This window comes from Cebidichthys violaceus, unplaced genomic scaffold (genome assembly GCF_023349555.1).
Source record: "Cebidichthys violaceus isolate CVI_PGR_0920_01 unplaced genomic scaffold, fCebVio1.0.p SCAF_13, whole genome shotgun sequence".
Classification (NCBI taxonomy): Eukaryota; Metazoa; Chordata; class Actinopteri; order Perciformes; family Stichaeidae; genus Cebidichthys; species Cebidichthys violaceus.
The window spans coordinates 11,939,384-11,966,643 of record NW_027176296.1 but is presented as its reverse complement, the minus strand read 5'-3'; the positions used below and the strand labels follow the sequence as shown (position 1 = coordinate 11,966,643).

Below are 27,260 nucleotides of genomic sequence, written 5' to 3'. Positions count from 1 at the left end.
GGGTATTGTCCCACAATTATTTATTCCAGTGCTAATCCTGATACTGATAATCCAAATACTTTGATTTCAACAGTACACTCTTTCAATTCAATTCAATTCAATTCAATTCATTTTGTATAGCCCAAAACCACAAATCACAAATTTGCCTCAGAGGGCTTTACAGTCTGTACACATGTGACATCCTCTGTCCCAGGACCCTCACATCAGAACAGGAACAACTCCCCCAAAAAACCCTTTAAAGTGAGAAAAAAGGAAGAAACCTTAGAGAGCAACAGAGGAGGGATCCTCTATCAGGATGGACAGAAGTGTGATACTTTTTTACTCTGTTAGGGATATTACTACTACTCTCATCATCACTGTTTATCAGTCCCTTGTGATAACTGTGGAAGAAATAGAAGAATCTGACCTGAATTTACAGACATGGGACAGAATACACTGCATGGCAGGTATCACTGGCTTGTTGAAAGTTTACAAGAATTGGCCGATCTTTAAGATGCGTGGCTGAACAGTTTTAACATTTGCTACAGTTTTGGGTTATTCACAACATTTTGCTGTTAGTAATGAGTGGTACTAAGTGGCAGTCTATTATTTCGCCACTAGTCATTAGTTAGTATATAAATATATATATAAATATCTATATATCTATATATATAAACTAAGTGCATAACCAGTTGGCTGAATTTAATCTGGAGACAAGCTAATTCGCATTAGCTGATTTATTGGTTTACATACCTATCCATATATATATATATACAAATCCGAAACTATGCGGAATTATTAGGGGTGTAGCGGCTCACAAAATTCTTGGTTAGGTTCAATACGATACAGTGGAGCCACGGTTCGGTATGGCACGGTTCAATACAGCAAAAATGCAAAAATACCATCAGTTTACAGACCTTTGGATGGTCCATCATTATACACCTATGTGACTTTATCTAGATTTCTAATCATTCCCAGTGTTTCTTAGATTGACAAACAGTGGCAACTTAATCAAAGGTACTTAAATGACAAAATGTAAAGTGAATAGACTAATGGTCAGTTATTAAAGGCCCAGGTTTTCCAGTTTACAAAGTGAAAACACAAGACAACAAACAAAGAAAATATATCATTTTGCATAGTTTGGGATTTGTTTGCCCAGGTTCTATTCCGTCTGTAGAAAATAGCTCCAAAATTCCAATAAAACTGTCAGCATGTTCTTCAGATTATCCATGGTAACAACAAACTATCCAAATAGCACTTGTGGTATCGTATGTGCAGTATGTTACCATATGTGTTTGTAGTGCCGGTCCCCATGTATAAAGGAAAGATGAGGTGATTTGGCACCAGAAAAAAAGGAATGTTGAAGAACCAGTTCGATTAGCAGGCGTAGTAAAAAATGAACTAATAGCCATTTATTTATGCCATTTTTTAACAAGAAGTTTACTGAAACAAAGAGCAAAAAAAATACAGGAATTTTAATCAAAAGAACAGCTTGCTATTCCCCCCGTCCTACTCCAATGAATGGCATTTCACCTTCTCAGCCTCACCTAATTGGAACCTACCACCTGACCAAGGAAGTATAGGGTGCGGCGAACACAGCAGGCATCCAAATCATCCAAAATAATTAAATCACCTTTAGAACAAGGTTTTCAAGTTACTTCAGACGCCACAAGTCATCTATGGGAACTGATTACATACTAATGATCACACCTACTATATCAGAATGCCATTTCCTGCAGAACTACCTCGCCTATCCCCCCCAGCCCATCCCTGCTTAGAGGACATTATTTTGGGCACACCTGTGTTTCATTGAGCTGTTGAGCAGCTGAACTACCTCAACATGAACAGGAAGAACAGCAACAAAAAAATCCTATCAGTCCATAAAATTAACTATTGAAACAAGCTTGTGTTGTTTTTATACCTTAATGGTTAATGTATCAATAAACTGAAACTTTGGACAGAGAATAATAATCAACACAAAATCTGTTTTTTTTTACTGTATGCTCCGGGTTTCTTTTCTGTAACAAGCTGGTATAACTGAAGAAAGAACATTTTCTGAGTGTGAGTCATAGTCATTATGTAGAGTGGTTTGAAATGCTCCTCACAGATTTAGCTCTATTACTGCTTCTGTCTCGAAAGTCTGTCTGTTTACTTCAAAAAGCACAGATAAGGAGCAGACTAACAACATACATGTGAAAGCAGATTTTATCATACAATGCTCTACCAGCCTCCCAATAGGACCACACTCCCCCACCTGTCATAGGTCAGCTTCAGAACCCGGAGGCTGATGGTTAGCAGGGGCAATCATGGCTTAAACAAAGTCCCTGTGGCTGAAGCAGGCTCTCACTAATCAGTATGCCTCCCTGCTGCTGTTCACTGCCACGCCGCCATGTTGCTCTGATCCCATTAATTGGTTTACAGTGTGCATAACTTGGATGCATGCCCCGAGGTGACTTTATACTGCTGACAAACACAGTCTGTCTGTGCAGTGATAGTGTTGGTGTGTTAGACCATAAACCTTCCTCTATAATTGATGGGGGAAGACGGTTCCAAAGTCTACCGAGCAATTCCCTTCTTCTTGTTAGTCAGCTCTGTGAACATGTAAAAAGTGTTTAAGAAGGCCATTTTCTAATCAAGTGACATTAATGCAGGAGTTTATTTTCCTGACTGTTCTCTTCCTGAACAGCTACCGATGATGCTCATGAAAAGGCAAGGCATGAGCCTGTAACTAAAGTTTGGAAACATTGAGTAATTTAAAGCTGCAGTTATATTGAGACGCAATGCGTCAAAAAAAAAAAAGTGAGTCAGCACAACCTCAGATTGTGGTTTAAGACACATTCTACCCAGATGTGGGAACGTTGAAGATGGACCTGCTCCTCTAAGACCTCCTTTACAACTTAAATCACACCATTTCATTCAAACCAAGCCATTCATTTTCAATGGGACAGTGTTTGGCCATGTGAAAATGCAGTACAGGTGTAAAAGCACCCAAAATGCATTCAGGACAGATTTTGATGCGATCGGCCAAAAGAGGTGACCAGGGACACATTGTGACAATATTGAACACAAGTGTAAATGCACATGCATTTCGGATCCACATACAATCACTACGTGGGCGGAAATACGTACGAGAGGAGGACATGACTGTTGTTTGAGCTGGACAGAGCAATCGGATCTCAATGTGGATACAGGACACATATATACATATATTAAAACCAGGTGTATATGTATTAATACCAGTGTGAAAGTATTAAAACCAGGTGTAAATATATTATTACCAAGTGTAAATGTATTATTACAAGGGGTAAATGTATTAATACGTGTGAATGTATTAATACCAGTGTAAATGTAATGAGGTTAATAGATTGATTAGATACAATCTAAATATCAGACACATTTCAATGCAAGGTGTCAAGAGGGTGTAAGTAGCATTTTCTCCTACCAAATATATGTATGTCAGCAAGTAATCTCTATGAACAGATTCAGCATTCATATGTAGAATCTGTAAGCAACGGGACAAGATTTTGGTATGGGCAGCGCTCTGGTTGTATTGACCGATCACGTTGGAGCAGTCTTTGGTTGAATGCAGGTAAACAGTCTGATGATTATTTAGCTTTTTATTGGTTTGAAATTAACTTGTAAACTGGCTCCTTATTATTATTTCAGGTTTCAGTTCTAAGTTAATATACAGTATTTACATGCTGTAACCTCATCTCTATTATAATGCATATACATCATTCAGTAAATAATCATACCAGCTAAACACCCAGGCTTCTGACAGGAACAGAAAGTACCAACTGCAACTACAAAGTAGCTTGTGATCTATGCACCCTGCAGTATCTTTACTGTTGGGCCAGTTAAATATTTACCAATGAAGGATGACTAAACACCTGGTGGAGACATGATATTTACAGGGATTCCCTGAATGCACCATCTAACAGCTGCCTAAGAAGAGGACATTTAGTTTACTGATGTTGCACTGATATCTACGTTTGCATTTTAGACACACAAAACCCGTCCTTATAACTCAACTTATATGTATGTGTTTGTGTGTCACAGATTGAGGTGATGCATGAGGAAAGCCAAGGAGGCTCCACCCATGTTGTTGTGACCAATGAGACAGAGGAGAGTCTGTCCAACAGACGCAGGTAAGGACGGACAGTGTTCTCATGCAGTCCTTTACTTCACTGTTACATCACTACACTGAACAACAACATGATTATGATTTTCTCTACGTCTGTATTATGAGGTCATATTGATTCCATAGAACTGCAGTTACATGCCACAGCTGTGTGCATGGTTTGAGGTGAGGCCGTCATTTTGGTCTTTCTTTGGTCGATAACTCGTTATTTTTCCTGCTGAAGGCCTTTCCAAAAGACTGATTAACACGAGATTTAAAGTGATGATTTTTTTGTGATTCTGTGCGGCGTGTTTGTCGACATAGAATGTCTTTGGTCGAGGACAGCCCTAGTTCGCAGTAGCTATTCTATTGTATTGTGATGAACATCACTTACCACATGCACTGATATGTGAAGAGCACATTTTAGACACAAGTGGTGTAACAGTTATCACCCAGGTGACAGTGCAACTTGTGATGTAGGACTCCAGTGTGGAATGTTTTATTTGACCCCGTGTTGTGTGGAGGCAGTCACAACAGAAAAACTTTAGCATTAGAACATTTGCACTAACGGATCATCTCGAGACATTTATTGAGATATAAAAATCTATCTCGGAATAATATCAATTGTTTTCTAATTTGTCTGTTCAGTGATAACGTAAAAAATAAAGTAAGATCTACCCGAATCTGCGAAACTAGTGTTCATTTCAAAAGTATAGATCTTCTGGACACGAGGCGTCTCCTACTTCACTGTAAAGTCTGTGTCAAGCTTCCACATCTCACTTGTCATCTTGTCAGCTGCTTCATATACAGTATAATGTGTTTTGATATAAAAATTATTCAAAGATCTGTTACAAACTGTTTCTACATGGCTTCTGCATCTTGTGAAAGACTTGAGTCTAGTCCAGTCACCCGGAAATGGATTTAACAGATTTAGAAAAAAGCAATGTATGACAGAACTGGGCTTTTTTTTTGCAGAAACAGAAATGATTGTTGAAGCAAATGTTCTGATTTGACACTTACTGCCTAACAGACTTTGTCACGGAGACGGCAGGCCAACACACAAACACAACCACATCTAGGAGCGTGGCTCGAAGCCCAGAGAGACAGAAAGAGCTGAGGAACCAACATATGTGGAATGAGGTGGCATAATTATATATTTGCATACAGCCATGTCTGCCGACTCAACGAGAAGCATCATCTTTGGGTCGGCTGCTCCAGTTTGAAAACAGAGACAGTTAAGTATTGAGGAAGTGGATAGAATAAGTAACTTCACATGGTTCTGTGGATCCTCAGAGAACAACACAGCAACAGGACATAACACTGACACAACACAGTTACAGATGAGGCAATTTGACTTCTTTATGGGCATTTAATAACAATTAGAATTGGAGGATCCATCACACAAGGCTACATGCATAGAAACTGAACTGTCCCCCGTCTAAGACTTTTGTTTAATATGTATGAGAAACTTTATGAGAATGCCTTCAAAGGTCTGAGAGGGTCTAACACACCGTGTAAACAAAAATGTATTTGAAAAAAAACATTACTAACAGTGTTTTCAAAGGAAAAACAAAATGTACAAAAAGTCAAAAGAAAAAGACTTCCTCTGCTAATGTTATTTCCTGGGTAATAGTTAGTGTATCATGACATCAGTCCGAACAAGAACATTCTTCAGGGATATTTACTTTGGAATTGTGGCCCCGCTTAGGAGCTAAACAGTATAATTTTGTATTTCACCGAGTCAAATGAAAGAAGAACATCACCGCTGGAATTAGTTGGTTTGTGTTTGGTTTCATTTCCTCACATATATAGACATCCTTCTGTGAAGTGAACCTACTCTCTGTGGCTGTAGCAGGACTGTAATAAGCCCATCCCATCATTTCATATGACTCGAATGTAATGATTGGATTAGATAATCATTGGAGTTTAAAAATCCATCTTCTCAGAAAACTCTTTCTTTTTCGAAATACTGTCTTCCTGGAATGTACATGTTAATTTTTTTTGCAAATCAGATGACCTGCTAACGTTTTGGATTGGTCACATGGGTTGTTTTGTAAGACATTGACAAAGGACCTATTTTGTTGTTAAGGTATTAGAATTAGTTGATGGGTTCACATGTGAAAAGCCATCTAGGTTTGGGAGACCAAACCAAGTAAAACCAACCAACCAACTATCAAGTATATGACCTCACTTGTTGAATACAGGACTTAATGCTTTCCATCTGTCGACCCACATATGTGCTCCCCGGCAGTAAAAAGGTTCCTTATAAGGTCATGACACCAACAGAGTTGGATGTAGCACACTCGTTCGGATTTTTTTTAGTAAAAACCACAGCCTAACAGGATGCAGTAGAGCGGCAGTAGTGAGAATAAAGAAGATTGTCATGAAAAGAGGGGGGCGGAGTGTGGTCAAGAAGAGGAAACAGGGTAGAGGGTGGGAGGGGAGGAAAAAAAATCTCAAATGAGTATTAGAAGGATGAATTGTCCCTTAAGATAGTAAGGCATACTTCAATCAAAAATCAAAAATCTAAATTAGTGAAGCATGGCAGTGATAGGGCAGGGTATGAAGAGACCGCATACAAACTCATCTCAGCTAGACTTTTGTACCTACAAAGTTAAGACAGCATTTTTATTTATAGAAGAGCAAAACATTTTATGGTGCAGTGCATCATCGAGAAAGGAGCTTTAATACATTTTTATAATAATTTATCAAAAGACAACTTACTTATGTGACAATGGGGGTTGCTCGTAGTGCTGAACTATCACCTGAATCTGGTCTTTGCAGAGCTTCATAGTGGGTTTGGGCTGTTTGTTTAGCTGTTTTGGTTCACTCTCATGGCCATGTTGTCATCTGCAGTAGGCAGCTATTTTCAGTGAAAAAGCTTGTCTTTCTTCTATTACAATTTATCCTTCCTGACCCCGAGCTTGGGAACCATTGCGCTATAATTTAAACTATAAGGGTGCAAATGTCACAAGTCCCCTTACAATGGCAATACAAAGAGGTACAGTGCAATAGCACACAAGTACATTAGGCTAATTAACCGTATTTCTACCATGTGTTCTGTCTGTACACATGGTCATCCGGCATCATTTAGCTCAGAGTCTGGCCGGATGTTGCCATCTTCCTACTGGCTGGCTGGTGTCTCAATAGGAAATGTCTGATGCACTTTGTCAGCCTGATCGGAGTGAGTCAGTCACAGCAGAGCCACCGAGTACGAAGTTCAAGGGTCCAAGGATAGACAGGCTAATCTACCAGTTTCTCACCACCCACAAGACAATGCTAAGAATAGATGCAGCACATTTCATACTGAATACATCTGTTCCTCATACAGAGTGATGTATTACATGTATTCTTTAGCCACATTTGCTTCTACATTATTTGCATATTTGTTGCTGCACCCTTTTCTGCTCCAGTCCGGCATAGCAGGAATTACATTCACAATGGATGATTCTTCAGTATTTGTGTCCAGTGCCAATGTCAAATATTGATGTTCTTAGCAATATGGTCATTTTGTATGGTCAAGGAAAAACTGACAACAGGGCTGCATCTAATGATTGCTTTCATTATTGTTTAATATGACGATTATTTTCTCCATTAATCTTTTGGTCTGTAAAATATCAAAGTAATACAAAAAAAACCTTGTAGTTTCTCAAAGTCCAACGTAACACCTTGTTTTGTCCAAAAGAAAAAAAGATTCACTATAAATGCAAATTACCACATTACTAAACTTGAACCTTTTTGAATTATAGGTCTTATCAAACCTTCAGAAGTGCATTCAGATTTGATATTGGGACATGTATGCAGAACAGCTTTCATTTTAATTTACAAGAGAGCAAATAACTAAAATAGCCAGAAAACAGTGAAAGAGGAAAAATAGGGCAGACTGTGTCAGGTGCCATCATTTGTTATCGTGGTACATTCAGCATCCAGCAGTACTTGCATCACCTGAAGACCATTCATGTGAAAGCAGCCATACAGGAGTAGGTGTTCTGGAAGTATGGCAGACACAGCAGCCCCACTCTCACTGTCGTGCAGTACAAATTACTTATAAATCCTCCGGAGTTGCCGTACACTGTAGGGTCTGTTGCTGCCTGCCATAGTGAGCGCACATCCGCGGTGTGTCCGTGAGATGTGATCATGTGATAATAGATGCAGGGGTGGTACGGAGTCTTGCCCTCCCCTGAAAAGTACATGTGCTCCTGGGGAGAGACCCCCATGGCCTTGGCACAAATCCCCATGAAGACGTCGTCGATGTACATGGAGGAGTTAAGCAACAGAGTTGCATAGTAGATCTTGGCGGCTACATCCCCTGAAACCACGTACCCCGCTCCAGCAGTGTAGTCTGGGTAGGAGGGCCAGGGGTACAGATCATGGGGAACGTGGTATTTGCTGTCTTTACGGCGAACTGGAGGGGCTCCTTTGTGTACATGTCCCACCCAAAGGTCTTTGGCCCCTGCCTGTCTACTCAGGAGCTGCCGCAGGTACTTCACCAAATTTGGCATGTGGACGAAGATGTCGTCATCCGCAGACATGAGGAAGCGTGCCTGACGGCAGTACTCATGGCCCCAGTGGAACTGCAGGATCAGTTTGGAAGTCAGGTTGTGAAAGGTGTCCAAAAAGTTCTGCTGGATCAGGTCGCCGTAGACCTGGTCCTCATGCAGCAGCGCACTCTGCACCCTGGACCTCCGTTTGACGTCCGGGTGCACGCCGAGGGCGAACACCAGCCTCATGCTCGCTCCCAGTTCTGACCAAACAAAGCTCTCATTCCCCCACGTTTCCCTGATGGCCTGGCGGCGCTCAAAGTTCTCCGGCGAGGATTTCACAAACAGCAGCAGGAGGACATCATCCTGGCTTTTTCTGTATCCGCCACCACCTCCACATTTGCCCGGGTGGTTGATGCGGTATGGATGGTTCCCGAACCTACCGTCCGCATCATAATACCCGTCCTTCCTGTTGTGATGACTGGAGCTGAGGGCATAGGAGGAATTGAGAAAGTCGTAGCTGTTGACCAGGTAGCGGTATGTGTAGGATCTAATGTGGCTGACCAAATGGTGGTCCAGCTCATCCCAGCAGACCATCACCATACACAGCACCAGACCTGTGGTCAGCAGCTGCATGCACTGGCACTTGCGGATACGACGGAAGTTCATGAACATGGCGACTACTGCTTATTTCTCCAAACACTGACAGCACGTATCTTCTGTCTTACCTGTCTCTCGCAGTATGTATGCTATTTCATCTCTGCCTCCTGTTGCTCTCATGCTTGATTTCTCTTCTCGCCTTTTCCTCTCATCTATCTAATCTTCTTCCTTATTATATTTTTTTTATTGTCTCGCCTCATACGTGTTCTCTTTCCCTGCTCCTGTCCTATCGACTGGCTTCTCTTCCTTTTGATGTTGTCAAGTCCAGTAGGCCTTCGTCAGGCTCATCAGCAGTCGTACTTGTTCTGTTAATGGTCTTTGGTCCTTCATAGTGATCAGGCCACAGGACGCTGGGTGTCCCTCATTCAGCTCAAACAATTTAAGATGCTCCTACGTACTTCTCTCCTGAGAACTCCACTTCCTTTCCCCTCCTCCTCTTGGTTACTGTCGCATCAGCGCGTCATTGGAACACATGGTACCTGAACAAGAGAGAGACAAGTAAGATCAGATTCGATATAGAGCAGGTTTTGCATGCTTGGGCTACACTTTAAAGCTAGAATACACTAGTCCTGAAATGATGAGTTCATTCATTCATCAAATTTATCACCAACTATTTTGATAAGAGATTCCTTGTTTACGTCATTCATCACACTAAAATTCCAGACACCGTCTGGTTCCAGCCTCTCATTTCGATGATTTGCTGCTTTCCTCTGGTTTTGTATCATTGTTAACACATTTTTTGGCCTGTTGGAGAGGCAGCAGGTGCTTTGGACTGATGAGTCAAAATTTTTAATATTTGGACGTAGAAGAAGGCAGTTTTTCACCGAAGGGCTGGAGAGCGGTACAATAAGGAGTGTCTGCAGGCAACAGTGAAGCATGGTGGAGGTTTCTTGCAAGTTTGGGGCTGCATTTCTGCAAATGGAGTTGGACCTACCAGCCGAGTTCCTTCAAAAACTGTGTGTACACGCACGCACGCACGCACGCACGCACACACACACACACACACACACACACACACACACACACACACACACACACACACACACACACACACACACACACACACACACACACACACACACACACACACACACACACACACACACACACAAAGTGATAGGCTTATCTTTATGTCGTTTTCATTGACAACATGTTTTGGAAAGATTTCTAATGCCACCTTTTGGTATTCCCATTCAAAGCTTTACTAATGTGCCACAATAATATAAAGTTTTTGAGTTCAAATATATTAATTTATGGGCTTTTCCAAGCAAATATTATTGTATGCGTTTGCAATTAAGTAGCCTTTGAAATGAGATCGGGGCTGCTGGCATGATGTGGCCCAGCGGACTCTCATACTATCTTCTGTTGGGCGTTTAAAACGTGTTTTTACCTGTTGGAGGGAGCAATGTCCGTAGCCTCACAAACACAAGGTTAGCACGGTGGAGGCTGGAGCGGATCTGGAAGAATATTCGTGGGCTGATTTAACCTTTTTTAAGTCTCCCGGATCTACCAGCTGACGATCGTCACCGGGACAAAACGCGCCCGGCACGAAAAAAGTTTGCCAGTAATGAGTTACTCACCGGAGATATGCCAAACCCGACCGACGGGACTTACATTTGGAGAGGAAACTATGGAGCACTAGACTTGATTACTGCGAGGAGGGGCGGTTTTACCAGACCATCACCTGGATTTGCTGCGGATGGTGCATGCGTCACCACGTGGTATTTGCGCACAGCTGCGGCATGTGGAAATTTAAGTTTGTCTACGTCATCAACATAGCATGTTCCTAAAATACACTTGACGATTTAATGATATCTCTAATTATATTACAATGACATTTGTATAGGGATACTACATGTGCTGTTTTTATTGTGTTTAAAATCTCTATAATCATAACATTTACGTGAGGCATGTATCACATAACAATCAAAAGAAACAATCTCTGGTGATGTTTTACAAGCATTGCCTCTAATTCAGAACCTTCACAGCCAATAGAATAGAATATATTTTTAGGACAACATGGGACAAGACTTTGGACAGAGATTTCCTGCCTCACATTGATGTTGCTCTAGAAAAGGTGCTGAATTAGTGCAGCACAGTTGTCCCAACGCTATGATGATGATGTTCCATCAGTGGGTGTTCACATTTTCACCTTTACCTGATGAAGGCCATTTTGGTTTATATATAAAATGATAAAATAATTATAAGAGCAGCAGTGGATAGGATGATAATTAAAGCAGTAATAGTAGCAGTATTAGCAATATAAATATGACTAATAATAATAATAATAATAATAATAATATCCAATAATAAAGCTCCAGTAACAATAGTTCTGAAGTATTTGAGAGGGAATATTTTTATGAGTTTAGTGTACTTTTTATTTATCATTCCTCTTGGCAAGCACTTTAATATTCATAATTGGCTTATAGGAATTGAATTTGGACTTGTAATGTGTCTTTGACTGCCTACTAGGTTATGTCTTCTTTCTAACTTAATCACAATCTCTAGGGCTTTTTATTATGATATTCCAACTATACACCATTACAAAAGAGCTGTGGCCCACAAGTGTGAGTTTAAAGCAAGCTTATTTTACTTTAATATATTTCTGACATGGAAGATTTCATATTTTGTATCACTATAATATCTATGTATGCTAGGAGGACTTATGAGATGGCAGTTCATTTAGTCTGGTTCCACTCTGTGCTGTCACCTCTCAGGTGCACATACAGACTTCTTTAGGGGAGAACGTTGACCATTTGTGCAGATGAACATATCAGATGTTGTGATCCTTTTCCTGGATACAAACACGCTCACAGCAGTAGAGGCTGCTCTGATAGGAGGAACCGTTAAATCTTTATTAGCAGAAATGATTTAATCTGCTTACAGCTGGTAAAACACACTTTTGCATGCGCGCGCATGCAAAAGTGTGTAAAAAAAACTACATACACACACATACACACACACACACACAATTACACACACACACACACACACACACACACACACATATACACACACACACACACACACACATATACACACACACACACACACACACACACACACACACACACACACACACACACACACAACTACACACACACACACACACACACACACACACACACACACACACACAACTACACACACACACACACACACACACACACACACACACACACACACACACACACACACATCCACGCTGAGAGTCAAACAATGAGCTCTGTGTCAGTTGGTTTACCCAGTAAACTCGATTTGAGTGGTAAAGACAGGTGTCTGTCCACCTGACTTCTGCAAAATATAACGAGGTGCAAGTCGTAAAAATTAAGAAAAGCTTCCCTTCACAAAGACACCGACTGACACCTTCACAAGCCAGTTATACTGTCATTCAGTATGTTACTGTACAACTAAAATAACTATAATCTTCCATGATAAGGGGTCAAACTCAGTGCAGAGGACTTTTCTACCACTTACATTGCTGACAACAGCAAATTGTTTTATCAGCTGTCTCACTTGCACATGACCGTTAACAAACTGCCAACACAGGGCGTCCTGTTTTGCTCTCTTGTCTGAGGCATGTGCTGTGAATCTCCGTGGATGTGGGTTGACATGGTCATCCCCCGGTTTCTTCCCCATTTCCTTTGTAATCTGTGAGTTTAACCTGCCTTCTTCCTACCATTGTTGGACGGATTATTACTAACAGAGCATATAGGAACATAGTGAAGAGCCAACCCCACTGAACTCCTTCTCAGTCCCATCCAGTACTGAAGTCAGTTCCAAATATTAACAAGATATATATATATATATATATATATATAAAAGAGGTGTCCTTTTAAAAAGTGAAAAGTGTTTCAACAATTTTACAATAACTTCTGTTATTTTATTTATTGGTAGAACTGCCTGATGTTGATTCTGTGATCACATGAGAACTAAAATAAGGTTTTGAACAACACGTTCTTACTCCAAACTCATCGAATACAAACACTTAGTCAGTGGCTCTACGCTTCAAACTGACACTTTAGGGTCTTCTCTAGCATCAGTTATGAACATTATGGCGTGTCAATTTTCTCTCATTACAAGCAGAGTGTCATAAACTTCCGACATAGGTTTTACTTAGTCTTTGGGTTTACTTACACAACAAAACTACCTGTTTAGGGTTTGGAAAAGATTGTGGTTGCTGCACCATTATATATGTTTTTTCCGCAGAAACAAGATCAATCTGTAATTATGTTTGATAAAAAACTTTGTATTGATTAGGTATTATCCTTAAAATTTTCAGCCCTAACTGGGACCAAAACAGGGAGGGGGAGGATAAAAAGAGACCAGCCCCTCTAACACGAAATTCACTTTTGTATATTGTAAACAGCCCCAAACAGCCTGTCCACCACGTTGGCTAAATGCCGTTAACTCGGCTGAGGATGCTGTGAATGTAAGTGCCGACCCAGCATAAAGACCAATAATGGAGGGGCTTTAGCCCAACAGAGCCCTGAGCAGGGAAGCTGCTGACGCCTGTGCAATGCTGCCACACAATAGGCCGAAACACATATTTCCTCAGCAGCATATTTTGACTGAACACTGGGTTCAACCAACAATAGTGCCCTCTCATAACACACGGCCAAGCCTTGACATTCAGAGGTCTTGTGGCGAAACTGTCAGAACCGTTTGGAATTAGCTGCTGTAAAGTCTGAAGGGAAGAAGTGAGGACTTTAGAATAGTGGTGGGGCCATCTATGTCCTGGGCACTGAACACACTTCTTAGTGCATGTGCTCTTCGTTTTACTGCTGCTGCTTCAGAGATTCAACATCTGGAGTTACTTCACATACATGCTATCAGACGATGACAGAATGGTAAAGAAAATGTATTCAGATGTTGTCTTGTAATGAGGCATTCACCTCATGAATTATGGCACATTTATTAGTAAATTATAGATATTGGTGATTCTGGCCCTGGTATTACTTGGTATTTTAATCAAAACTTAATTTTTCAGTGTGGCCCACTACTATTTTACAATCAATGAAACGCATGTAAAAAAAGCAAGCATTTTGCCACCAACAATGAGGCTCTCACATTTTAAGATATTACTGCAGTAATACTGCATGCTCACTTTCCAGATATGATATTGACCAACTTCATAACCACTTCCTGTAGTTGGAAACTAGTTCAGTATCTTGATCTAAGAGGACATACAACACATCCTCAAATCTAAAGGACATGATATTGTTTGTCAGTGACTCCAAAAATGACATATATGAGTATTCTATTTAACGTTGTGGAAACACAGTTTTTAACACACAGTTATATGATGAAACTGAACTTTCTGGTTGTGTTCAGGAAAAGATCATGGTTTGTGTTAAAGTACGTTGAGTAGGTTTGTTATGTAATGCAGGTACGTTGTTACACACTGACGTAGTTACGAACAAACTAACGCAGCAACGTACATAACTTTAAATATGTCAGCGTAGTCTTGTTGTCACTTTCTACTACGTTACCTGACTTCCTCTTCTGCTCCCTTCATACTTACGACAGCCATTAGAGCCACCTCTGAACAATAAACATAAATATGGGTTTGAGGAATTCGATACCTCATGTGGCGCTGCTTCACACTGATAATTAGCTGTTGGCTGTACATGTTTGGTCAACTGTCCACCCAGGCTCCAGCACAGACAGCCAAAGGCCGTGGACTCCCATTTCTTTTCCTGGAATTCCTGAGAAGCTTTTCAGTGTTTAGCTGCACAATTGATGAACAATAATATGACTAAACTATTGGTTCATCTTCTTGTGGTCACTTGTAATGAATCAAGTGTGCTCTGAGTGGTTTTTTTACTTTCCAAGGCCAGAAGAGAACAATATGAGCTCATGTGGTACCAAGTAATTCAAGTGGGGCAGCTTCTAATTGTAGACTCTCTCTCTCTAACTGCATTGTGATTCTTTAGAGCGATAACATAAGCTCAGTTAGTTGCACACACTAATGGACATCAAAGCTCAGGTGATGATATTCGACACGGATCAGATCTTAATGCTTGAAAAGCACAGATTACCCAACCAACTTGTGCTTTCCTGTACTACAGCAGGCAATGCAGATGAGTTCACCTTAAAGCATTTAACTTACAGGACCTGGAATTCTCTAAACAGCTATTTATCAGTGGCGGACCGTGCATTTTATACCTGGGCCTTCTATGCTGTCCTACTACAGTTGAACACCTCATTATGACGCCACAGCTACGGTTATTATTTGTGTCTAGGGGTGTAACAATACACGTATTCGTATTAAACCGTTCGGTACAAGGCTTACGAACCGAACAATACGTTTGAATAATACTAGTGCATTTAGAAAATGCAGAAGCTTAAATTGTGGGAAATATACTGTTTTCGGTGGACTGCGCTCACGTAACAGACAATGGGCTTTGTGACCTTTTGAACCCGGAACAATAACAAAAAACAGCTGAGGCACCGCACGTGTGAATGTGACAACAAAGTATGACAAATCAACCCAGCAACACTGCAGCGCTAGAGCACGAGCCATTCATATTATTCATAAAAACGACACGATAGACAAATTAACACAGTATAGTAACGCTACTGCAGATGTAAAAAAAAAAAGCAGTTCACTTACCAAAGCTGCCTTCACTTAAAGACAAAGTCCATCCTCCTTTCTTTGTTATTAAAGTCAGTAACTCCCAAATCCAGTGTTAAAAAAACAAAGCTAGGTAAAAAAAAAGAAAGAATCTACACCAAGCAAAACGCTAACAAAACTTCAACCTGAACTCTTACTAAATACTAAGCTCTGCTAGCTAACTTTCTGTTTGACTAAAGTCACGCTGGCCCACTGACCAATCACGGCGCACGTTAATGCTGACGTACTTAGCAGGCTACCTCGGTACCGCTGGCACGTCAAAGAATACGTATGAGAATAACATGTCAAACTAAAGATCTGATTGGTTGAAGACTATGACAATCAACAATAACATCCCCATTTACTTAACTGCAAAGGCTCTCTAGCGGGCATTGGGTCTCTCTTCTTACCTAGAGACAGTATCGAAGTGAAATCTGATTGGATAAGAGCTCTCCTTAAAAGAAGCTGTGCTGGAAGCAGCGCTGCAGGCTGGAAGCAGAGCAACCGAGGAAGACAGTAGCTGTGCAATGAGAAAATACGCTAATGGTAAAAATAATTATAATACATGTAGTGTATTTGTGAAAAAATATTAACTTATAAAATAGCTATAACTTTGTGATTCTGCTTAGGCCAGCAGAGAAGGCTTAGCTGGCCCTGACGGCCCATCACTGCTGTTTATAAAGTCATAAGAATTAGAATCCTTGCTTCACTTGTAAATGAGCAGCTTTGAATGTAAGCAAATGTGCAACGAAGCAAACTTTCCCTCTGTATGTTGGAGCCGAGGGAACAGAATACATGTACTGTACTTCTTATCTAGCCATCGTGCTGTGTGACATACTTACTTAATACCATAGTTTTGGTTCTCTACATAATGAGTGGTTTTGGTCATTGAAATAAAATATTGCAGGAATGCAGGATATTTCATTTATTTAGGCTGCGGCCTACTCGCATTTATTATTAAATGCGAGTTTAATCATACATTCTGGTCGCTTGTCTGGAAACAATGGGTTAAACATGTCTACAGCCCCATCTTTTCTCTCAGAAAAGGTTGGGAAAATTAAAGAATTATTCTGGTTTTATTTTTGTAGTATGGCCATCATTTATTCAGTTCTATCATTGTGCTCGCCAAAGCAATTGCTTACATTCGGTTGCATTGCTACAAACTCCAATGGGCTCAGAAACACAAGCAGTCAGGCCATCAGACAGTTTGGAAAGAAGACAATTATCTAAAGCACTTTATACTGAGCACACTTGAAATGACTGTAATAATACCTTATTATTGTACAGGAAACCTATTTGTGTGCACAGTAGAAACTATGTTGGTCTGTAAACTCTCTTGATTCTTTGGTGATATTTTTACCAACCAAAGTTGTTGGTGGTTGTGTGCTGTATGAAACCAAAAGTCAATGTTGACTCATTTTAAGTTTAATGATTATGATGATTTTGAGGTGTCACAAACACCTCAAAATGACTATGTATCATACACATTTTCAAATCTGGAAAATCTAGAAAACTCATATGATGAAATTATTTCATCCTATTCGTGTGTTTGGCAAGCCAACAGGAAGACAGCTCTCAAACAGTAATGATCTCCAATGACTTGGCTCAAGAAGGACTCTTGTATGCATGTTCTATTGGCCCCAAAAAGGCAGCTAAAATCTTTTTTGTTCACTGAAAATGACCTAAATTGGATGAAAATATCATTGGTATATCAACATATTCTCATACAACAATTTTTTATGACATCTTAAAGGTTATTTCTCATTTTTTGTGTGTTCTCAAAGAATGTCCAGCAACACGAGCGATCAGTGTGCCTGAACAAGACCCTGCAGTGTTTAAGCTACGAAAGTACTCAGTTAGTTTCAGGAAAACGTCATGGTTTGGGTAAAAAAAGAACCACATTTGTTGCGTAAAGAAAGTAAGTTACTCAACAAAACGAAGGTAAAATACACCCCAAATACGCCCCAAACATTCTCCTGACTCAAAGTCCTGTGTTTATTTGAACCATCCAGACTTTAATGCTCGTTATACTACATCCCCTGACTTCCTCAGAGGCAGCTCTGCATGTCCTGGCTGTTGATTATGTGATCAATATAAGACTAACTTTTTTGTAGGTCTAAGTACAAACAGTGCATGACAACAGCCTGGAAATATGTATGTATGTAGTCAGTGATGTGGACAGCAGCTTTTCATACAACTTTTGGACCAATTGTAATACTTGAACTAGTTCTCGATACCCAACATGAGAGAAAGACGGCTTCCATCACAGATCTGATCGAACTTCTGCTTTCGATTGACACACAGAGTGAAAGACTCTCCTCACACAGTCATCTTATATACTATTATCAAACAGACACTGCATGTGTTTCCAGATTCTTACATTTGTCATTCTTTTCCTTTAAACCTTAGGCTGACTTTATTTCCCTGATTGTTGGCTCTGACCAACGAATCCTAGAACTGTGTGGAAACCTGGCTATGTGGCAGTTCAGCAGCCAGACCTCAATTTCCATATAATGTAGTGCCACAGGAAATTTGACCTTTTTTCAAAGCGCAAAAATGTGAAAGGTTCCAAAACAACATTTACAAAAACTGAAAACTGATTCTACACTGAAACCAAAGATAATTATAGAAAGAACACATTCAAAAGAATGTGAATATAATGTTTTTGATCATACAGTAAACACAAATCCTTTAAAACTTTCCCTGTGGTTTGCAGGTTTGCCTATTGCAGAGAAGGAACCCCTTCAGAACTATTATTCTTAAAGGTGTATTAGTTTGACTTCCTGTTTGCTCTCCCCTCTGCCAAACCAGCCTGCTCAGTCTCACTGGAGCACTGCTGTAGACTTTGGATCTGGCTCGGCAGACTCCCAACAGAGACCCGGTGAAAAAGTGCTTTGAGTTCTGGGACTATTTTCTCGTCTGACTTCATCATCTTGACACATCAAGCTTGTTTTTTTCCCTCCACTTACCTCCCTAACTCTGTCAGTCTGCTACTGCAAGCTGACACCTTTAACCTGGAACACTTGAAGGTATTATAGACTTCATTTAGAGCAACACCCTTCAGCACACAAACACACACATACACACTGTGCTCCTGACTTACCGAGTCTGCTCCATGTCTGACGTAAAGTACAGAGAAACCCTTCTCCTCTGGTATCTGTCTGTGACGCTCACTTTCTCTGACATACTCTTTCCATCTGCTCCTCTCGTTCCTTTACCATCTCCGCTTTACTCGTCTCCTCTTTTTCCTCTCACTTCTTCTGCTGTCAGACACGGCCTAGTCTGAGGAGAGCCTCAAACGCCTGCTCTGATTGCCCTGAAGGTCCCAGTGCGAGTGCTGTGTGGGAGAGACACCGTGTGTGAGTGTGGGTGTGTCTCGTAAAGGGGGAGGAACCACTGGATCTCTTTACCTCCACTTCACATTTTCCCACCTCCTTCTGTGCTTCCTTTTAGACAGTGTCTGTTTTTATATGTGCAAGTACATGAAAGGACTTTGAGTTTTGGATAAATTAATGTGTAAGTTAGTTGCAGATAACACACACACACGCTCACACACACACACACACACACACACACACACACACACACACACACACACACACACACACACACACACACACACACACACAACTGGCCGGCCAGCGTTTCTCAGATTGGAGTGAGACGAGGAGAAAAGGTTATGTCGTGATCTTCGCAATAAAACATCTTTCATGTGTCGTGTCGAGTCTTGGCCAATCAGCGTTAAGATGTCTACACTTTCTTAATTTCCCTCCAACTTAAGGATAACGTCCACTACATGCGAAACTTTGTTGACTGTTAACGTTTGTCATTATCACGATTTAGGAGGAAAAAAAACACGTAACGTGTTGAAACATGCAACCCCCACCGGCGGATCTGGTTGCAGGTTTTTTTCTTTGCCTCAAAGTAGAATGAGGCGAATCATGTATTTCGTGGTCATAATAACTTTTATGACCATGAAAAATGAGGCCCAGATACTGATAAGATGATGTGGTCAAAGAGCTTCAGGAAGAGGAAACCATTTGTGTAGCGCAGCTTGACGCAGGGCTGAGATGTGAGTGGAGCTGGGTCTGGCTAAAGGTGGAGGTCTAAACAGCATTTCTTGTTTTTATTTCCTTTTTTTTCTTTTATCTGTGTTGTTATATGACTAAAACGTTTGAAATTGAGACCTCGGTCTCAATGGATTTTGTCTAAATAAAGGTTAATAATAATAATAATAATATTGATTGAAAAAAAAAAGCTAACTGGGCAGCTGTTCAACTAGAGCTGAAATACTGATTAATAACTGAATAGTACATTTGTTTTTTTCTTAAAGTAAATGTTGTCTTATCACTTAATTTCCTTAAGTGTACACCAGAATGCTACATTTTAAAGCTCATATTCAAAATAAAATTCTCCCATGGGAGCATGGCCCCGCACCCCCCCGACAGGGTTTCGGGTTCAGGTGCTTGTCACCTTTTTCACCTCTTATGAGTTTGCAGGTATGGAGAGAAAATATTTGATTATTAACGAGGCATCTTTGGGATTGTTGTGTCTCGGGACTCGCCCCATGCAACCCATTCTTTTTCCCAACTCTATAAATACAGAGTGGTCCTCTGCATCTGATACAATGTACCAAGCACCCAGTGTCTGTATGAGACCCAGTAGTAGTAGTAGTCCACATATTATCATGTGGGAGCTTGGGCTGGGTATCGTTTAAAAAAACAAAAAAAAAACACTATTGAAAATATAATACCGTACTGATCACTGACCAGTTGCAGTACTGATTATAAAAGGTTGATTTCAAAGATTTAATCTGTTATTTTTTTAAATAACAGATTTTCCTGAACTACAGCAGGCAATGCAGATGAGTTCACCTTAAAGCATTTAATTTACAGGACCTGGAATTCCATAAACCTGTTATTACAAACCTTGTTTCACTTGTAAATGAGCAGCTTTGAATGTAAGCAAACGTGCAACAAAGTAAACTTTCCCTCTGTATGTTGGAGCCGAGGGAACAGAATACATGTTCTGTACTTCTTATCTAGCCATCGTGCTGTGTGACATAACTTACATAGTTCATAGTCACATGGTTCTATTATTTAACAACAGAAAGAAATGTTTTCAAATCTTGTCTCAGCTGGCAGCCGTAAAAGTGCTTTGCCAAAGTCACTTAACAGTGGCCTGCTAAAACGTAGTGCAACAGTGGCACAAGTAGAAAGGAGTCATTAAGTCAGCAAACTAGGTCAGCTTCACAGTATATCTACTGTATCTGAAGTTAGATAACATGAGCTAACACTAGCCTCCATCCGTAAGTGTGCTGTTAGGCGGTAGCAGTAATCATCATCAAATGTTAGAGGTGCCTGTAACTATTTATTTGCCTGGAGCATTCATTTAACATTTAGTAATGTTCAGCATATGTGTACATGTGGAATGCATGTCCTCAGCTGTATCAGCTGATGCACACATCATGTGCAGTAAACCTAGTTAGGGATGTACGTCGACAGGAGGATGAATCTGTGTCTGTGTGTATGAGCACGTGTGAAATTGTACAAATCAGAGCCAGCACATTTGTACACAGACAGGTAATGAGAGCACAAGACTAGCCCACTGTGTCCCTGTACTTGTGCACATTCTTAGTTTTAACGAGGTTAGAGACAGGCGCTTCAGTTGTCAAGTGTTTGCAAGCGCTTGCAAACACTTGTAAACGCACCACCATTTCCTCTATTTCCTGTACATGTGTGTGATATGCGAGATGGGAGCGTCTGATCCATTTGCTTCGTGCTTTATTGACCACTAAAATTGTAATGTACATCAAACAGCCTTTTAGCACATCTCTGTGGGCTTGTGATAGCAAGTGAAGGACCATTACTGGTTGTCCATATTTGCTTTGTTCGGGTTGATTTTGCTTTATGGAAAATGATAAAGGCTATAAAACTAGTTTGACAAAAAAACGTCTCAATCACAAGCTTTCTTCCTCACTGGATGGATTTTCACATGGATCACTTTCATGTGGGGCTCCTCCACAAGACAGGGCCTCAAAATTAGGTAACAATGCAGGTGTCACCTCCAATTTGAATACAGTTTGCTCATCACGAGGAGTACTAATCGGGTTGTATAATGTCTTCTTTTGTCTCTGCTCTCCAAAATTGAATAGAGACCCCTGATGATGTCATCAGTGTTGTCTAGGCTTGGAGTTTGACAGATACTATAATATACTGTATATTTGTCCTCTGAGTTCTTGGGCAAATACCAGGATCTCAGTTCCTATTATTTATATACTCAGCTTGCACAAAGCCTTCAGATCGTACTGTAAAATGAGAAAGCAGAGCATGTGGACAGTTTCAAAATAATGATTGAAGAGGAAGGTAACTCACATTCTGCAAAGGGGATTCCAGGTAAATGTTACCAGGTAATCCAGCTAAACAAAAACAGCAGTCTAGATTAGCATTTGTCTCAGTAGAGTTCAAGCTGTGTTGTTCTACCTCAGAGTGATGTAACAAATTCCTAATTACCTATTCTGCATTACAGCATTAGGAAAGGCTGGCACGAGAGAAAAAGTCACAGAACCACGAATGTCAAATTTATCCTGTGTGCACCATGTATATCTGTAACACATTGCAAAGCAATCCATCCAATAGTGTTTTCCGTCAGGTCTGACACACCGACGTTGCTGTTCCTAGAGCTTCGCTGCTACTATGACTAAAAGTGAGTACGCTAGAGTCTACATTAAGTAAATGTCGTCATCAGAGGGCGGACATCCAAGTACAGCCAATTTGTTGTGAATGTACGAACTAGTTTGAGCAGACACTAAGCTACAAATGGTAGCGTAGCGATCATCTGTGCACGTGTGGAACGCGTCTTCCAAGCAGACAGTATAAACAGAACTACTACGCGTATGTGGTTACCACAGCTGTGTGTAAATGCGTTTGTTTGGGAGTATATACAAGGATACAATTTAGCAACTTGCAAGACTTAGACATGAATATTCAGTTTCCTGATGACTCGCACAGTGTTCATCAAGTCCCTGTTGAACATTGATACAAGGGTGTAAATACAAATTTAGAGGAAGCAATTTGAAATAAAGTGGTAGGAGTGGTGAACCTGAGTGACAGCTCGCTTTCCGTCAGAAATTCCTAAGTTGTAACTGTAAGAGTGTATTGGCTAAAAGGCTAGAACTTAGATGTGTGTGAGATAAACTGGACTGGACTATGACTGGAACAAGGAAGCAATGAGGATGTTCCCATTACTTTTCTTTCCACAGCAAAGTGCAATTTTCTTTGGTAATGGTGCCATATTTGTCCATTGGGACACAAATCCAGATGAAGTTTGATCTCACCGCTCTTCCGAATACCCACAAAACACTCACTCTTCTCAAAGAGGGTGTCATTGCTGCTGTGCCAACACTTAAATTCATGGTTACTGATTTATTAATTTGTTTGTCAGCTTGCAAAGACATCCCATCAGAGCAAAAGTGCATGGATGAATAATTTAATGTTTTTAGGGGTGGAAATTCAGCCAGAAGGGTTTCTTATGATTTACTCTGCATGCGTTAGAAATCACCCCATTCTGTGCTCTTTCTCTGCAGACACATCATGACTGAGCTGATTGAAACAGAGAGGCTGTATGTGGAGGAACTGCAAAGTATCATGGAGGTACAGTATTTCTGCTGGTTCTAGAATTGTCCTACACTGCATCATGGCTCACTTACATTAAAACAGATGCGTCCCAAACTCCCAAAGGGGCTTTGAGTGCAGAGCTAATCTTTATATTCCATCCGATACAGAGGGCCGGTCTAATCTGTTACTTTTATTAATGATCATTTGACATACATGTTAAAGTATCATATAGTGTTAAGTGTTATTAGTAAAAAAAGAAAAGAAAAATGATGATAGAAGAAAATCAAATGGCTTGTCTGTGATGTAGCTCTTGGTATTACATTTTTATAATTTCATTAGGGAAATTCTTAATGCAAATAACTCCAGATATCAAATAGCATTTTGACTACTGGTACATCCCTGAGTTAAATAAGTGCATGTATTGCCTTTTAGCAGAAAGAAGACTCATAAATCCTCATAAATCCAACCTCCAGACTCCTTTCAGTGTTTGAATTCCATATGATCTCCTGGGTTGAATATGTCCAATCAATTTTCTGCAGGAATGCATTGATTCTGACAGAGCATGCGTGTCAGTGTATGTTGGTCTATAAGTCATTCTCATCACCCACAGGTGTCGATTTGTAGCCAGAGTTTAACACTGCAGATGAGCAGATGTTAAGAATCTTTGTTTCTCTTCTTCTTCTTCTACCCTCCTCCTTCTTTCCAGGGTTATTTTGCAGAGCTGGATAACTCAGAGCTCAGCCACCTCATCCCCCCGTCGCTGGACAACAAAAGGGATGTGCTGTTTGGCAACCTGCCAGAGATATATGAATTCCACAACAGGTAGGCGGGATGCATTTTGAACATTGTCCTGCCTTCTGCTCTGTATCTTATATCATATCAGTAACAAACAAGAATGACCACAGGTTCAAATGGTAGATATAAATATGGTGTACAGTAGATAAAAAGGGCTGTATCACTGTCTGAAGCCCTCCTATTAGTCTTAATATTAGTTACTTGTGTTATCAGAGACCTTGTGATTATTTAGAATTTAATTTGTTTAGTTTTTCTCTAAACTTAATTAATGTTAGTCCAATATTCATGTTCTTTTAGCTCTTTTTTAGTCTCCACCAACTACAGAAAAAAAAATCTACTGTCGTGCAGGCAACCTCTTTGATATGATGTGCCATTTTAAATGGTCTTGTTAATGAGTGTGCTATATCACCATTAATTAAGGTTGACATAAAGTTTAATTACGACACATCAAAATGTACTACAACGGATCTGTAAATGAATTCCGTCCATTGAGGCAACATGCATAGCAACATATTCAGGACATTGTTCTGATTGTTCATCAGCAATACACTCTAAATAAGGAAGATAAGCAACGAATCAGATGCTAGCAGGTCTTTGTGGAATGCAGAAGGGGAATACAAATCAATAAATCTGCCATAAATAATAGGCAGCACAATTGCAGGTGACTGTGAAAGAGGACCTTTTTACCATCAATATCTGAAAGGTTATATGGCCTTTATTTTAAATAATGATGTCGCTAAAAGTAAAGCGGTAGTTTTCACAAACATTTATTGGCTGCTTTGGGACTAATAATTAATATAGTAGGATGTGTGCTTTGTCTTTCTACTCACATCCGTCTATCCATTGAAGCTGCATTGCAGCTCGTCTATTTGCTGAAGGGAGTCACACACTTACAGTAACTGGTTCAGTGAGTTCTAGGTGTCTTCCAAACGTTAGGATCAAGATCTACTATTTAAGTAATGGGAGGAACATCAAATAATAGACTATGTCAAGGCAGTGCATCTCCCTGCCGCTGAAAGCAGACTTTAAGTCTCATACAAACAAAGTGTTGCGTGACCACACCTAAGAGCACAGATAATATCATAAACATACATACAGAGGCACTGTCGTGGCTGTGCTGGTATAGCTGGCTCATTGTCCCAAAAGTGAAAGGCTCCAGTCAATCTTGAGTCAAGTCAATAACTTGATCACTTCATGTGAAATTAATTAAATCTTACTGACCTGCAAACTTGTGAGGCCCTCCAAGGTCTCTACATGGTAACCTTGGATTTGTAAAAACTAGAGAAAACGTTCCAGAGTCTTATCTTCAACCATTTGAGGTCAATAATTCCCGTCACAGTGCTGTCTGCTAACAGCAACAGGAACTAAGGGGGGGGGGGGGCCTTAGTTCCTGTTGCTGCAGCTGTCAACCTTTCCATTCCAGCACAGACATCTAATCAGTTTACAGCAACAGCTGTGGTGAAATGACGAGAGTCACAAGCAGATTTTATCAGCTGTAGCTAGCTAGCTAGCTAATTAATATGAACTCCATGACGGTTAAATGATTCCAGCTGACTTTTAGTTGTTTCAAATTAGAGCATCCTGTATAAAGGTCTTAGATATACTTGATGGCTACATAAATGAAGTTGAAAGACGGAGGCTTTTTGCTTTGTCAGCATGCTAACCAGCTAATGGGTCATGTAGAAGACATGGAATTAAAGAAACAAAGTGATTCTTGTATTGCAATGTAGTGCTAGTCATTACTAGTATCATTGTACAGTATTATAACTAACCATTTAATTTAAATACCACTGGTTCTAACATAATCAGTTTGGCTGCTTGCTATAGAAAAAAAACATGTTAAATTCATTATTTGAATTTTCAAACAATATGATTTCCTTTTACAAAAGAAAAGGCTTTGAGGATAAGGACGAAGTGATGAGTTTGAGAATGCTGTGTCAGGTAGAGACTGGGCTGTAAGCTCCTGAAAGAGATTGTTTCTAACATCCTGTCCAACCTGTCATACCAAAACAAAACGGAGTTAGCCCATGCTCCTTGGCTTTGGGAGTTATGCTAGGTTAATACTGTAGGTAATACGCTACTTACCCGAGCATGCTAACATTGTTAGCCTACATTTGAGCAGACAAACACTATTGCTTCCTTCTTTACAAATGTACACTCAAGCAGTGTGCATGGGCCATGGCAAAGGAAACGTATATATTCTCCGGGATGACCATGGCCATTTCAAACCTGTGGTCAACGTTGTGGATTGAAACAAAAGAAAAACAAATTACTTGGTTATGTTTCAGCAACAAAACTACTTAGATTTAATAAAACATTGTGGTTTGGCTTAAAATTAGTACATTGGTATGTACTGTAAGGGGCTAAAGGGCTGGGTCATTAGAGGCACCTACGTTCCTGCCAGAGGGCTCCACCCATTCCAAGAAGAGAGCATTAGGATCAGGTGTGTGAAGAGACACACCTGGAGCTGATCTCCTCATAAGGGAGGTGAACAAAGGACAATCAGGGAATTTGATCTGGTGGCACATGCTGAAAGAGTAGTTCAGGCTACAGCCATACTACGTTTTCGAAAACGATCTCTGTCCACACCACACGCCTGAAAACGAATATCACGTGACTCTTCACGTACACTGGACATGCGCCGATGTAAACAGGAAGTATATTGTCGTATTTTGTAACTAAGCAACCAGAGTAATAAAGTAGTAATGATCGTAAGTACGTGTTTGATACTTAAGATCTTCTCTAAAATCTTCCTCTATAAACTCAAACAGATACAGTTCGTGGAAAGTTTAATAAGTTTTATTTTTCAGACTTAACTAGTTACAGCGCTGCGGGTCTCTCTCCCTCTCTCCACTCACTGATCTCTCTCTCTCTCTCACACCGCTCACTGATGCTACAATAACAGCTGTTTCCTCAGCAGACATGCAGACTTTACCTGAACAACAGCTGCTAGTAAAGACAACAAGGTCAGCAATGCCTGTAATCAGTTGTCC

General features: G+C 40.3%; 2 protein-coding genes across 8 annotated transcripts in view; one reads left to right on the top strand and one right to left on the bottom strand.

Moving 5' to 3' along the window:
- mcf2l2 (MCF.2 cell line derived transforming sequence-like 2) overlaps nt 1–27,260 on the top strand; it is a 113,966-nt gene that overhangs the window by 45,896 nt on the left and 40,810 nt on the right. For all 6 annotated transcript variants that reach the window (XM_068707748.1, XM_068707753.1, XM_068707749.1 and 3 more), the window contains 3 exons: nt 4,039–4,127; nt 23,442–23,508; nt 24,179–24,294. In XM_068707748.1, coding sequence (XP_068563849.1) covers nt 4,039–4,127; nt 23,442–23,508; nt 24,179–24,294 — 272 coding nt within the window. The remainder of the gene's footprint in view (nt 1–4,038; nt 4,128–23,441; nt 23,509–24,178; nt 24,295–27,260) is intronic.
- On the bottom strand, nt 7,654–25,565 carry LOC137870455 (lactosylceramide 1,3-N-acetyl-beta-D-glucosaminyltransferase A-like). 2 transcript variants are annotated; one of them, XM_068707755.1, is made up of 2 exons: nt 25,489–25,565; nt 7,654–9,719 (listed from the first exon to the last, which is right to left on the bottom strand). In XM_068707755.1, the coding sequence occupies exon 2, from the start codon at nt 9,253–9,255 to the stop codon at nt 8,056–8,058; it is 1,200 nt and encodes a 399-aa protein (XP_068563856.1). In that variant the 5' UTR covers nt 9,256–9,719; nt 25,489–25,565; the 3' UTR covers nt 7,654–8,055. The 2 variants fall into 2 exon arrangements, with proteins under 2 accessions (XP_068563856.1, XP_068563855.1); XM_068707754.1 differs by lacking the exon at nt 25,489–25,565 and adding an exon at nt 18,960–19,259.